Source organism: Phocoena phocoena, chromosome 20 (genome assembly GCF_963924675.1).
Source record: "Phocoena phocoena chromosome 20, mPhoPho1.1, whole genome shotgun sequence".
Lineage (NCBI taxonomy): Eukaryota > Metazoa > Chordata > Mammalia > Artiodactyla > Phocoenidae > Phocoena > Phocoena phocoena.
The window spans coordinates 40824945-40838023 of record NC_089238.1 but is presented as its reverse complement, the minus strand read 5'-3'; the positions used below and the strand labels follow the sequence as shown (position 1 = coordinate 40838023).

Sequence of the window (13079 nt, the reverse complement as noted above, 5' to 3'; positions counted from 1 at the left end):
AGATCCTCCTCTTAGTGAGCCTCAGACAGGAAGGGCAGCAGCCTTTCTTTAGCCTTTTCCAGTGTCAGGGGGTCCATACCACCTAACCCCCTTGGCCATTTGGCCATACTCTCCTCTTCCTCCCCTCCTTTCCTCTCTCCCCGCATCCCTTCCTGCCCCCTTATATACCCGCCTTTTTTGTGGCAAAGGGATCCGTGGTCCTGGATCTTTCTGAGAGGAGCCATCATCCACCCCTGCGGCAGATCTTCACGGGCACACCTGCAGGGCTGTGGAGCCCAGCCTGCCTCTCTGTGCTCTGGCTGAGTCCCGAAGGGGGCCCTTGGGCTTTGGGAACACTACAGCCTCTGATGCAGGGCAAGAGACTCCATGTTGAGCCTGCCTTGCTTTTCTTTTGCCATCTCCCCTCAAACTTTGGGGAATAGTGTCTCTGCTAGGGAGGTGGGCAGAATGTGGCTTAGCCGTGCCTCCCCCAGCCATGCTGCAATTCTCTCAAAGCCAAAGCAACGGCCTGCGGGAGCCAGCGCCTTCCCCTCTGTGCCGGAGGTGAGATGAGGCGAGGCCCTGCTGCCCCATTGCCCTCAGGGCCCAACTGACATTTCATTCTCCTCCTCAGGCCAACCTCTACCCCACCGTAGGCCTGCAGACACCTGGGGAGATTGTGGACGCCAACTTTGGGCAGCAACCCTTCCTGTTTGACATTGAGGACTACATGCGGGAGTGGCGTGCCAAGGTCCAGGGTACTGTCCACTGCTTCCCCATCAGTGCCCGGCTTGGCGAGTGGCAGGCGGTGCTGCAGAAGTGAGTGCCCCGCTCCTGCCCTTACCCAGCCCTGCCCCGTCCCAGGGGCCTCACTCTCCTGTAGGCCCCTGTACTGCTACAAGCTGCTCTTGTGAACTTTAGTGGGTAGCGTTCCTTCTGGAAGGCACTCCCAGGATGACTCTGCCTGCTGCTCTCCTGCTCCTCTCTTAGTTCAGTTCTCCAGAGCTGCTCCTAGTTAAACCTTTGCCCCCTCAACTGGATCGGAAGGCCCTGTATGTAATATCACCAGCAGGGCGGTTTTCCTTCCCCAGGTCGTTTTGCAGAGGATGTGCTAGTACGCCCTGTGGTATCTTCCTCTGTGCACTTTTCTTTTCCATCATAGGGAGTGTCTGTCATACCATGACTCTGGCCTAAGGTCACCTCTCAGGGTCAGATCCAGCTAAGTCCCTTGCATCTGTGGCAGTGGTGGTGTGAAGAGGGTCCTCCCTAGGACCTAGCTGGCTCTTGGCTGATTAATTCCCAGCCTCTCCTGGGAAACAGCCTTGATGAGAATCCCAAGGGAGGCCAGATATGGTTCTCTCTTCCACTTGACAGCTGCAGGCCCGAGTGAGGCAATGACCTGTACCCACTCTGCCAGGAGGTGGGTTAGTTTGTTAGCTTGGCTCCCAGGGGTGGGCCGAGAAGGGCTGGGCTTCTACTAGCTCTGGTCATTGCCTTGCAGACACTGGGGTACCAGAGGCCAGCGGGTGGGGGTGGGTTGCACACTGGGTTCTTTGTGTAGCCTTCCTTTCTTTAGGGATTGATATTGAGGCAGGCCCCATGGGAGGGCTGAGGCAGGGGCTAGGTGGCCAGACCCTTCTCAGGAATAGCAGCACTACTACATCTTGTCCCCAGCCCCCAGAACTTATAAGAAGCCCTTCCTTGGAGGGCCAGCATGGTGCCAGTCCCCATAGCAGGCTTGCTGGGACAGGCAAGGGGAGAGGTGGGGCTGCCCCAGCTGTGTTGGGGAGGGACTAATACTTTCAGCTGACAGGGCCTGGGCTCAGCACGTGGGTATATTTGTTTACATGTATGTATCTGTGTGCCTGTGTGTTCATATGTAGTATTTGCTGAGACCTGCATATAACTCATATCTGTGATTTCATATAACTTCGCTTTATGGACATTGTTAATGGCTGTATTATCTCGCAGACACATTTGCCACAAGCCCCTTGGCTGGCTTCCCTTGGTGGTAGGTTCAGGTTATTTCCTCTCTCTTGCTTGTGTAGGTCACCCTTTTGTACATAAAGAGTTTTCCATATTTAAGATTATTTTCTGGGGGTCCTTTCAAGAAGTGGAATTACTGAGTCAAAGGGACTGTACATTTTAGTGACCTCTGACGTGCATATGGGTGCATCTGAACCGTGTTTTGTCAAGAATTTTTAACCTTGTGTTTATAATAATATAAGTATTATAATTCTTATTCATAATTAATGTTATAAATACATAATTTCATAATAAGAGGTTGTATATATTGACTTCTTGCTTTGCTAGGCACTTTATATGGATCATCTCATTTACCCCTTAAAACATGAGGGAACACACAGCTGAACTTCTGTGCCTTCTGCATGACAGCTCTTCAGACATTTGTGTTGGCAGTTATATTAATGACACTGACATATGCACACACCAAGGTATTCACTTTTGTACACATCAGATACGAGGACTCTACGTGTGCTGCTGCTTAGCCAGCTTCCAGTGGGATTAAATGGTTTCTGGGCATCAGGCTTCTCAGGGCCATCTCCCAAAGATTGTGTTCCTGTTGGCCACGTTACTGCCTGACACCTTGGCTTCTTGGGCCCTTAATTTGTTGTGTATCGTGGAGTAACTTGGGTCGTGGGTTAGCTCCCCATCACCGTCTAGAGCCAACACTCCTGAGGGCCAGGTTCACCTGAGCTGGAATGTTTCTGCCGGGCGCGTGGGGCACCTGCAGAGGAGCTCCTGTGTCTGTAGAAGGTACGCACGTGGCATGCATCATCACTGGGCAGCTGCCAGACTGCTTGGCTGGCAGCCCTTCCAGGAAGCCCTCATAGAGACTATCGGCAGTCTCTGGGTTTGCTTCAGGTCACAGGAGGCAGCCGCTTCTATAAGGAGATGGTATGTGCCTCTGTATGTACTTTTGTTATCATACTTGCCCACCTGTGGGCAGCATATCCCAGAGAAACTGCAGCCACTCCTCCAAGCTGTGAGGACAGATGTGGTGACCTGCCCCTCTTCTGCCTGACTGCATGAGCACTGGGGGATTTTTCATTTGTTTCAGCCCCTTTATTATTCTGTGGAGGTTGCACCTGTAAGATATGTTTAAGGAAGACCTAACAGGGAGATAGTCTGTCCCATCAGGGGGTTGGTGAGAAATGCAGTTCTTAGGTGTCACCTTGAGCATTTCCTTTTTTCTAGCATGGTCTCATCTTACCTGGTGCATCATGGGTATTGTGCCACGGCCACGGCTTTTGCCCGAATGACTGAAACCCCGATTCAGGAAGAACAAGCGTCCATAAAGAACAGACAAAGTAAGGTTGATTCTCCTCTCCCCTCTCCCTCCCTCTCTCACCTGTCCCTAATTCTGCTCTCTGGCTCATGACAGCCTTGGGTAACCTGTCAGGAGTCTGTTCAGCTCAGGTCCTCACCAGAAGACCAGCCCACAGCCCAGCCCCAGGCCCTTCTGTCCCTCTTTCAAGACCACACTGTCCAGAAGGACAGTCCAGCAGCATGGGAATGTCTCGGTGCAGCCTCCCTAATGCATACTCTGATGGCCTGGCACAGGCTGGGGCCTGGTATGGCTGGATCTTCCTCCATGCTTGTTTCCTTCCTCCTGCATCCTGGATTCCACTCAGCCTCCTGTTCACGGTCTTCAAGAAAGAGTGTGTTTGCATCTTACCAGTTCAGTGCCCTGCCTTTGCCACCATTTACTCAACCTTGGTAGTTCTGCCTGCCCCTGGGCAGAGAGGGGACTGAAGCAGTCAGACAGGGGGAAGGCTGATGCTCCGTGGCCACTGTGGTAGACCTTTCTCTGCTTCCCACCTCTGGTCCTGGGCTTTGCAGACCAACAAAGAAGGAGCCAAAGGAAGCTTTCCTGGTGTTCATACTAGCCTGCGTGTTTGGGGCTCCAAATACTGCGTGTTTGGGGCTCTTTTGTGGAAGGAGGGTGCTGGGAAAGAGGAAACAGCCCAGAAAGGAGATAGGAAGAGGAGAGGAGAGTGAGGGAGAGTAGGTGTGTGTGGACACGTGTGTCTGTGTGTGCCTGCTTGCGTCACTCTGAGCCTGTCGTCTCTGTGTATGTGCATGTGTCTGTGTCTCCCAGAGAAGCCACGCCCAGCCAGACAGTCGGAAAGGGATCCCAGACTTGGGATCTACCCAGAAGTCGCTCCCAGCAAGACGCACCAGGCCCCAGGGCAAGAGCACGATGCCGACGGCCTGAGAGGTGTCAGCGTCAGAGCTGCCAGTGTGAGGAGGGTGACCTCCTCTCTCAGCAGGGGGCGCGCCACAGCCCCTGAAGACTGCCGAGACATGGGCACTGGCCCAGAATCCATGAGCTCCCATTGGCAACCCCCTGTGAAGCCTGAGGAGAGAAGTCTGTCTGAAGAGGAGCCTCTCAGGCCACGAAGCTGCCCGGATGCCCATCCTTAGATTATGCTCCCACAGCCAGGACCTCTTCCCCCGCCCAGGTCCCTGGCAACCTGTACTGCGTAGGAGCAGGCCTCCAAATTCAACCTGCTGCCTCTGGGCTAAGAGCACCCCCCTTCATTTTCCCCTCTTATTCTTTGAGGACTGACTACCTGACACTTGACAGAAACCAGGATCTGTTGTGGGGCTGGTTGGCCAGGTTGTTTCTTCAGCCTCTTCTGTGAGCATCTCAGTGGGCTTGCCACTCTGAGCCAGCCCACCTGACTCTCAGCTGGTCCGTGCTTGGGGCTGGCAGTGTGTAGACGTGTGGCTGTGAGGAAGGTCTGCGGCCCCTCACTCACTGCCGCATTCTTGCTCTCTACAGAGATCCAGAAGCTGGTGCTGGAGGGCCGTGTGGGTGAGGCCATTGAGACCACACAGCGCTTCTACCCAGGGCTGCTGGAGCACAACCCCAACCTGCTCTTCATGCTCAAGTAAGTTTGGGGCACCGTCAGGTCCCCCACAGCCCAGCTGGTGGTGGGCATACACAACCCAGACCAAGCCCAGAGCGTTGCTGCTCTGCTCCTTCTGCAGGTGCCGACAGTTTGTGGAGATGGTGAATGGGACTGACAGTGAGGTCCGCAGCTTGAGCTCCCGAAGCCCCAAGTCCCAGGACAGCTACCCTGGCTCCCCAAGCCTCAGCCCCCGACACGGCCCCACTAGTTCCCACATGCACAACACAGGTCAGCCACTCTCCAGAGGGCTCTGGGAAGAACTGGTGTGGAGAAGCAAGGCCACCCATACACCCTTCCCTGGGATGGGCTCAGGGCTTGCTGCTGGATTGGGGGAAGGGAAGTGGGACCACTGTAGTTATTCCTGGGGCTCTGCTTGATGGCAAGCTGCCCCTCCTCTTCTGACTGTCCCCCGGCTTTTAGGAGGAGATAGTCCCAGCTGCAGCAATGGTGTCGCTTCCACCAAGAGCAAACAGAACCACAGTAAATACCCTCCGCCCAGCTCCTCCTCTTCCTCGTCGTCGTCCTCGTCCTCCTCATCTCCATCCTCAGTCAATTACTCCGAGTCCAACTCAACAGATTCCACCAAGTCCCAGCCCCACAGCAGTACCAGTAACCAGGAGACCAGGTGCCTGTTCTGCTCTGCTTCTTCCTCCTGCCTTCTGCTCTGCCCCCACTGCAGCCTGTCCTTTGAGCGCCACCCTGCCCTTTACCCCCACCTCCATCCCAGGTCTGTGCCTGGAATAGTAGCCGCTGACCCACCAGGCCTGGCATTGGCTCCAGCTTCTGGTCCAACTCTTGATTCAGCTGCCACTTTCCTTGGCCCTGTCTTTCTCCAGAGGCACTGACACTGAGAATGTGGTTGCCTCCAAGAATACCAGGCCTCTCAGAGCCCCCAGAGTCTATACTAAAGGAGCTTTTACTGGGCTTAGCTTGTGGTCAGCCAGGTTGGGCAGGCAGGGTTTTTAGGTTGCAGACTGTAGGTGGCTTTCAGTAGCCTTCCAGCATGCTACAGGGCTGACCTGGGTTTGGCTTCCAGAGATGCCTATCAGGACTTACCTGCCCTGGTCATTGGGGGTCAGGGAGTGTGTAGAAGGGGTGTATCAACTCAGAGGAGGGCCAGGGTGGGGACGGTCACAGAGGCAGCATGGCAACCAGAGTGGGAGTGAGATAACAAGCCTCTGGGATGGCTGGTGTCACAGTAGGGTCCAAGTATTAGAGCCTGGGAAGCCTGGGAGCTGTCCTTTCATGCCCTTTGGGGGCCTCAGTTTACCCACTGCAAACTGCGGCTAAAGCCTAAATGGAGGCCCAACCAGGCTGCTCCAGTCACATACCCTTTGCTAACTCCCACCTCAACCCTTCTCCACAGCGACAGTGAGATGGAGATGGAGGCGGAACATTACCCCAATGGTGTGCTGGAGAGCATGTCCACACGCATTGTCAATGGTGCCTACAAGCATGAAGACCTGCAGACGGATGAGTCCAGCATGGGTAAGGCCATGCCCCTGCATGGTGTTCCACAGGCGGCATTGCTCAGTTCCGTTGTCCTCTCCCCTCTGTGGTGGTTGGGATGGGCAGGCTTTGGTGGCTGGAGAAGCTCTATCCAGATCTGGTCCACTGCCTCCTTAGCCAATCATGAATCGGTGCTTGAGGTGGGAAGGCCTCAGCCTGCTGCCCAGAATAAGTTCCCAGCGTTTGTAGCTGGAGGGAGCTGGTGAGAGCAGACACCTTATGAACACCCTTGTATCTTGCAGAGGGTGGGAAGAGGGCAAGCTTGAGTCCCGTCTGACTCCTAGACCATGGGCTATAGGTGGACGTAAGAGGAGCTCAGCTCCGGATGGTCCACCTGCTCCTCTCAGCCCTCACTTGCCTCTAGCAGAAGCTGCACCACCCCTCCCTACCCCCAGCCAAGGTCCTTCTTGTCGTGTTCTCTTTGGGGACCCCACCCTAGTCCTCCCTTTCTCTCTTTATCCTCCTGATGTGTTCTTTGCTGGGCTCTGGGTGCAGATGATGGGCATCCTCGGCGGCAGCTCTGCGGGGGCAATCAGGCAGCCACAGAAAGGATTATCCTGTTTGGCCGTGAGTTGCAGGCACTGAGTGAGCAGCTGGGCCGGGAATACGGCAAGAATTTGGCCCACACAGAGATGCTGCAGGTACAGGACAAGCCAGGCCCTCATACAGAATGGGCCCCCCTTTGGTGGTGGGGCAGTGTGACTGTGGGAGGGCACTGGGGGCAGGCAGCAGCAACGGGACAGCGGGCTCTAGTCAAGTTTGCAGTGGGGAACAGGACATCCAGGGTACACCCACCCTCTCTACGTTCTGGGGAGGACACAGCCCTACCTGACCCTTCGGTCAGGGTATGTTGTGCTCTCCGTGGGCACCACGCAGGGCCCTGTATCCCCCTGGAGCCATGGAGGAGGGGGTGCGTGGTGCGTGCCACAGTCCTTTCAAGAATGCCCTGTCCTTTAGGATGCCTTTAGCCTGCTTGCGTACTCAGACCCCTGGAGCTGCCCAGTTGGCCAGCAGCTTGACCCCATCCAGAGGGAGCCTGTATGCGCTGCCCTCAACAGCGCCATTTTAGGTAAGTGGATCTAACAAAAACAGAAGCTGGCCTATGAGTACCTAGGTTGGCCCCTTCACCCCTCCCTAGAAATTGTTGATGTTTATCCAAATCTGGGCAGTGAGTTCTGCCCAGAGGCTCTCTGGTGACCCGTAGGACTGTTGGGCTCCATGGCTGAACCTAAACCCTCACCTCCCTCTGCCCAACTGAGTTGGCTGGCTAGATCATGATGGGCCCTAGACTATGACCCTGGGCCTTGGCTAGCTCATTGCTCTAAAGAAAGCTGAGATTCACAGGCAGGGCCATGGCCTGGTGACACAGAGACACATGAACGCTCTGTTCCAAGAGATTCTGTCCACTCCCCCCACCTTCTGCTCCCAAGGGAACTTTGACCTGGGCTTAGCCCTGAGCAGGGCAGTGACCAGGCCTTGTCTTTTCTCCACAGAGTCTCAGAACCTGCCAAAGCAGCCCCCTCTGATGCTCGCCTTGGGCCAGGCATCTGAATGTCTACGGCTCATGGCCCGAGCGGGCCTGGGATCTTGCTCCTTTGCCAGAGTCGACGACTACTTGCACTAGCTGACCACACTGTCTGGCCCCACCTGGCCCTCCCTCGGCCCCAGGGCTGGAGCAGCCCTGCCCTCCATCGGCACCTGGTGCAGGGACCTGGAAGCCATGGGCAGAGTCCACTCCTCTTGCCTGGCCTCCCCCGTTCCTCTCCTTCCTTCCCTTCCTTCCTTTCTTTTTCTCCCACCCTCAGTCTCTCTCTCTCCCCCCTTCATGTGCAGCAGCCTATGACACAGTATTGTCTGGTTACTTCTATTTTGAAAGAAGGGGTTTGTTTTGAGGAGAGGTTGGGGTTTTTTAATCTCCCCCCACCCCCGACTGAGCCACCAGTATTTATCTCTGGAGAGTTTGTGCTGAGCTGGTTTCTGCTAATTTAGTGGTGAAGCCTATCCAAGTTGGTGATAGCTTATTATTTTCATAAGTAAAAAAAATGAGATTATATATATATAAATATATATATTAAAAAAAGACACAGTATTTATCGTAGTGTTAGTGGTCCAGCACCTCTTGGGTGAAGCTGTCCAGACACCATACGTTTCTGAGTCCAACTCATTTAAAAAGAATCATCTCTGTCACCTCAGCCAAGTGATTCGTTTATTTCAGGCTTCCCCTTTGTTGAGCCACAGGCCCAGCTGCAGCCTAGGGAAGCCCAGTAGGCTTTGGGGGCCACGTAGTGGGCAGGTCAGGCTAAGCTGGTTTGCAGCATCTGAGAGGTGTGGGTCCCTAGGCCCCTGAGAGCTGAACTGAGCAGAGAACTGCAGGGCCCAGGTCCAAAGAAGAGATGAATTGGCCCAGGGCTACACAGCAGAGCAAGGGAGTTAGAGGGTCCTTGGCTAGCACGCTATCTATCGTTCTACCCTGCCTCTCACTGCCTGCCTTGCCTCTCTCTCTCTTCCCTTTTCAACATCCTGCCTGCCTTTGTTGTTAAGATGGCCAAATAATTCATTTACTCTAAACTGATTGCCTGAGAGCTGCTGAGTGTCAGGCTGTGGGGAGGAAGTCTCCATACCCAGGACAGAGGCCCTTGAGTACAGGGGCTGCCTTTTTCCTGCCTGGATCATCACTGTCTCTGCACAGCTCTGGTGGAATTGATGCTTTCTGTTGGAAAGCCAAGCCTTGTGGAGACAGATTTTTGGGCTGCCAGTCGCTGGATTGGATGGAACCCTTGACCCCCTAGGCCAGGCCTTACTGTAGCTGTGCCAGGCAGCTCCTTTGCAGTTTGGCCCCGGCCACTCTTAGGAAAGACTGTTAAGAATATTCGCTGGCCAGAGGAAAGGACCTCATGGGCTTTACAAACGTCCCACCGTCCATGTCAGACGGATCCTCACAGCTCGTGGGTCAGAAACAGTCCCGGTACTGCCATCAGGGAATCAGGAGAGGAAGGGTTATGATGCTGCCAGGACTTAGGCCGGCCATCTGTGGAGAGGACAGACTGCCCAGGAGGAAGAAAGGGAAGAGGCCTCCCAGAGGAGCACCAGGATGGGCTGGGATTTCCCCATCGGCCTCACAGTGGGAGGGAGTACCCAAGCAGCCCCTGCAAAGGGGCAAGGTCAGAAGTCGAGCTCAGTCCCTGCCTGGATCTGGGCTGGCCAAGCTCCTGCTTTCCATCAGTGGATTCAGGAATGGTTGGTGTGGCCTGAGATATTCAGTGCCCACCAGGACTCGCTGGGCCTACAGCTGGACAACAAGAGAAATGATTGAGTTGGACTAACTGCTGGTGATGGGCCCAGTGGCCCTGTGCTCTCCCAGAATTCTGCCCTGGGACATGATCCTGTAGGCTGCTGCTTTTTTCTTGGTCCCTACTAGGGCCCCAGCTGGCATCCCAGAGACTGCAACCCATCAGGGGAGTGTTGTGCTGTCTGTAAAGGAAATTCATCCTGTGCAAACTCCCAAACCAAGAAGTTGGAAACATCAGGCTCTTAAAATGGTCAGAAGCAAGCAGGATTGGGAATTAAAACCAGAAGCTTTTGCAACTGGAACGAAGTTCAGAGAACATCTACTCCAACAGTCCTCTCCTTTTATAGATAAGGAAACAGGCCCAGGAGATTAAGTGACTTGGCCAAAGTCACACAAGAAATTAGGGCAGAACTGGGACTAACCTCATTCCTGAGGATTGGACAACACTGTTTAGTCCTAAAGCTGAATGGCGGGTGAGGGGTTAGGCTGGCGAGGCCTCCAGCAGTGTCTGCGCAGCTGGTACCTTCAGGGGTGTGTCAGGGATGGGGATGGGTGCCTGGGCTTGGGTTGTAGAGCAGCTGAGCAGCCCAGGAGGGCTCAGGACAGCTGTGTGCTGCTTGGGGTTGGGTGTCCGCCTGCCTCACACTCAGTACCCATGGCCACCTCCCCATTTTCTGTGCCTTATCTCACTGTTTCAGCTGAGTCCAAGTTGTTTACTCTGTTCCTCTCCAGAGGGGCTTTCTGTTCCAGTTGGACAGCATACCTTTGGGACATAAGCCTTTGCCCCACAAGCCGTGGAGAGGTCCAAACTCAAGCTGCTTGAGCCCACTGTCTTGCTGATAGTCCAGGCCTGCCTGCCAGCCCGAGGAGCCCCTTATGCACACCCAGTCCTGCCAGCCTGCTTCCGGGAGCCGAGAGTGGGGAAGGCACCTGGGAGGAGTCCCGGTGAAGAGCTGAACTTGAACCAAGGAGGCAGGAAGAAGACCTGGCTCTGTTGGGTTGTTCAGCCCTCGGGGAGCAGCCTTCCCTACTTACCTTTTCCTCTTGCTTCACCAAATGGTCGCTCCTTCCAGAGCAGAAACTGGCAGACATGCAAAGAAAGCCAGAACCCCTATTCCTCACCTACATGGGTCTGTGGCTGGGTGTCGGCCGGCAGAACAGGGACACCAAGAGATGGAGAAGCGGGGACTGCCCAGCCTCCCAGCACCTTCCTACCCCTTAAGCAAGCACAAAGAAGATGAGGCAGAGACCTGTCAGAGCTGAAAGTTCCTTTGGTCGCTCACAACTCAGGTATGCACACCGTGTGGCAGCTGGGCAGGAGAGCCCTACTTGACCACCAGCCCCGTGCACACGGACCTGTGGCCAGATTGTGGACTCTGGCTGCCTCAGGCGCCGCATCTTTGCATTGGGTTTTCCTCCATTAGTAACTACAGCTGACACAGATGTCCTCCACATCGTGCACACTGGTTCTGCCTTTGTCCTCGCAAGTTGATACTTGGCATTAGCATGAAACTTGTGGGTGTGGGAGGGTTTAGAGAGAATTCTAACACAAAACATCCTATTAAATTGTACTTGAGAGATGAAAAAACTCCTGTTGTATTTTGACAGAATTATTTTTATTAAAATACACATCCATGAGTAGTCACGAGTGTCTGGTCTCTGTTGTGAGTCTTACTGGGATTGGCACCCTTGGTGTGGCACAGCCGTCCCGGAGGGCTTGGCCCCTTCCCAGGCTACTTGTCGAGTGCCTAGGCCCCTGGTGTCTCAAGGATTCTCAAGACTTTTTGCAAGACCCCAAAGAGCATAGATACTCAAAGCTTTGATTCTCTCCCGCGAAACAGCTTTCATCTGAGACAAAGAAAAAGTAGCAAATACAAAAAGGTGGGCCATAGGACCTCTTCTCCTCAAATTAAGATTTTAATGCATTCTAAATACGCTTGCTCCAAACACTGGTCACAGCTCTTCTGAGGGGTATTAAGGTTAGCTTCCTTTCAGTCTGAGGAAAAGAGCTCATGCTCAAAATCCCAGTTTGGGTGACCCCAGAAAATTAACCTTTCTCAGCTTCATTTTCCCCATTCTTAACATGTTAATCCTGCTTCCCCATGGTGACAGAGGATTACAGCATGCACAGGGCAGGGCTTGGCACCTAGGGACACAGTACATATGACCACCCTGCCTCCCTGAGGATGCTCCCTAGTGTGACTGGCCTGCTCCTGCCTCAAGCTGCCTCCTCTGCTCCCAAGGCACCAGGGTTTTAAGCAGAGGAGGCATAAAATAGATTATGCTGCTGTCCACCTGGAGACAAGACTCGAAGCAAAGAAACCATCTAGAAGGACAAGGCCAAACACAAGAAGGCAGGTTTGAGAAATATTTAGGGGATGTTAGCACCACAGGATGAGTGACCGGATGTGAGGGAGATCGGGGTAGCAAGAGACAAGGCAACTGCAGGCTTTTTGTTGGGGTGAAAGGATGGATAATATACGGATATATTATCCACAAGATAATACAGGGAACAGAAGGGAATGGGTGGTGGCTAAAGGTCACTGGAGTGAGGAGGTTTGCTGGAGAGCATATAAATCTATCTCAGAGAGACAGGTTTCCTGGAACTGGAAAAGGGTCTGTGACCCAGTAAATAATGAAAACTGTCATGGATGCGCACAGTGAACATCACCCACTAATTGAAAGCTGTAAAAATCCTGTGTTAAGATGTGTAGCTTAACCCAGCATTTTCCAAACTTACATTACTACAGAATGCTTCCCTCAGGGGCATTTTACAGGACTCTCAGGGAAAAGCTAGTGTAGAGGGAAGAGTGGAGTATTAGATTAAGCACAAATGTCTGGTTCCATAAGTAAAGCCACAGTAAATTCACTTCCCTCCAGACACATTCCCAACATAGCCTGTTTTACACTAAGGCTTACCGGTTTATTTCGCTGCTCTAGCGGACAGCTGGTGAAATAAAGGGTACTCTCGTTACAAAGTGGTGTTTATTTGGGGGGAACTAGGTTCCAGTAAAGAGATCAGGAGGACTGAGGTCACAGTCTTGAAAAGCACTGACTTGTAAGGAACAACCAAAGAACATCCAGAAGAGGACCCCAGACAGGCACGAAAAAGCGAGTCATTAGGAGTCAGCCGCGAAGTCCGGCGAATTCGAGAGAACTGTCGTTCCGCAAAGATACATCGTTATCCAGCAGCAGACCTTCCTTCTTTCTGGGACAACCAATGCCCACCACACTACTCAGACCCTCCTCGCTCTTGCTGCCGGGTGACAGACCGGAAAGAAGCCTAGGCTGGGAAACCTCTCCGCCTGCCGCCTCCACCGCCGGAAACGAATGACCAGGGATTCCAGCCAGACTGCTTAACCTCC

At 53.8% G+C, this 13079-nt stretch overlaps 1 protein-coding gene across 3 annotated transcripts in view; it reads left to right on the top strand.

The window, feature by feature from the left end:
- Positions 1–11353, top strand: part of RANBP10 (RAN binding protein 10) — a 66704-nt gene extending 55351 nt beyond the window's left edge. For 2 of the 3 annotated variants that reach the window (XM_065898536.1, XM_065898534.1), the window contains 10 exons: positions 614–798; positions 3196–3308; positions 4787–4895; positions 4996–5144; positions 5337–5547; positions 5897–5906; positions 6209–6404; positions 6921–7066; positions 7383–7494; positions 7919–8049. In XM_065898536.1, coding sequence (XP_065754608.1) covers positions 614–798; positions 3196–3308; positions 4787–4895; positions 4996–5144; positions 5337–5547; positions 5897–5906; positions 6209–6404; positions 6921–7066; positions 7383–7494; positions 7919–8049 — 1362 coding nt within the window. Of the gene's footprint in view, positions 1–613; positions 799–3195; positions 3309–4786; positions 4896–4995; positions 5145–5336; positions 5548–5896; positions 5907–6208; positions 6405–6920; positions 7067–7382; positions 7495–7918 lie in introns of all 3 variants that reach the window. The other variant, XM_065898535.1, reaches the window with a different exon arrangement.
- Positions 11354–13079: the final 1726 nt, after the last annotated feature.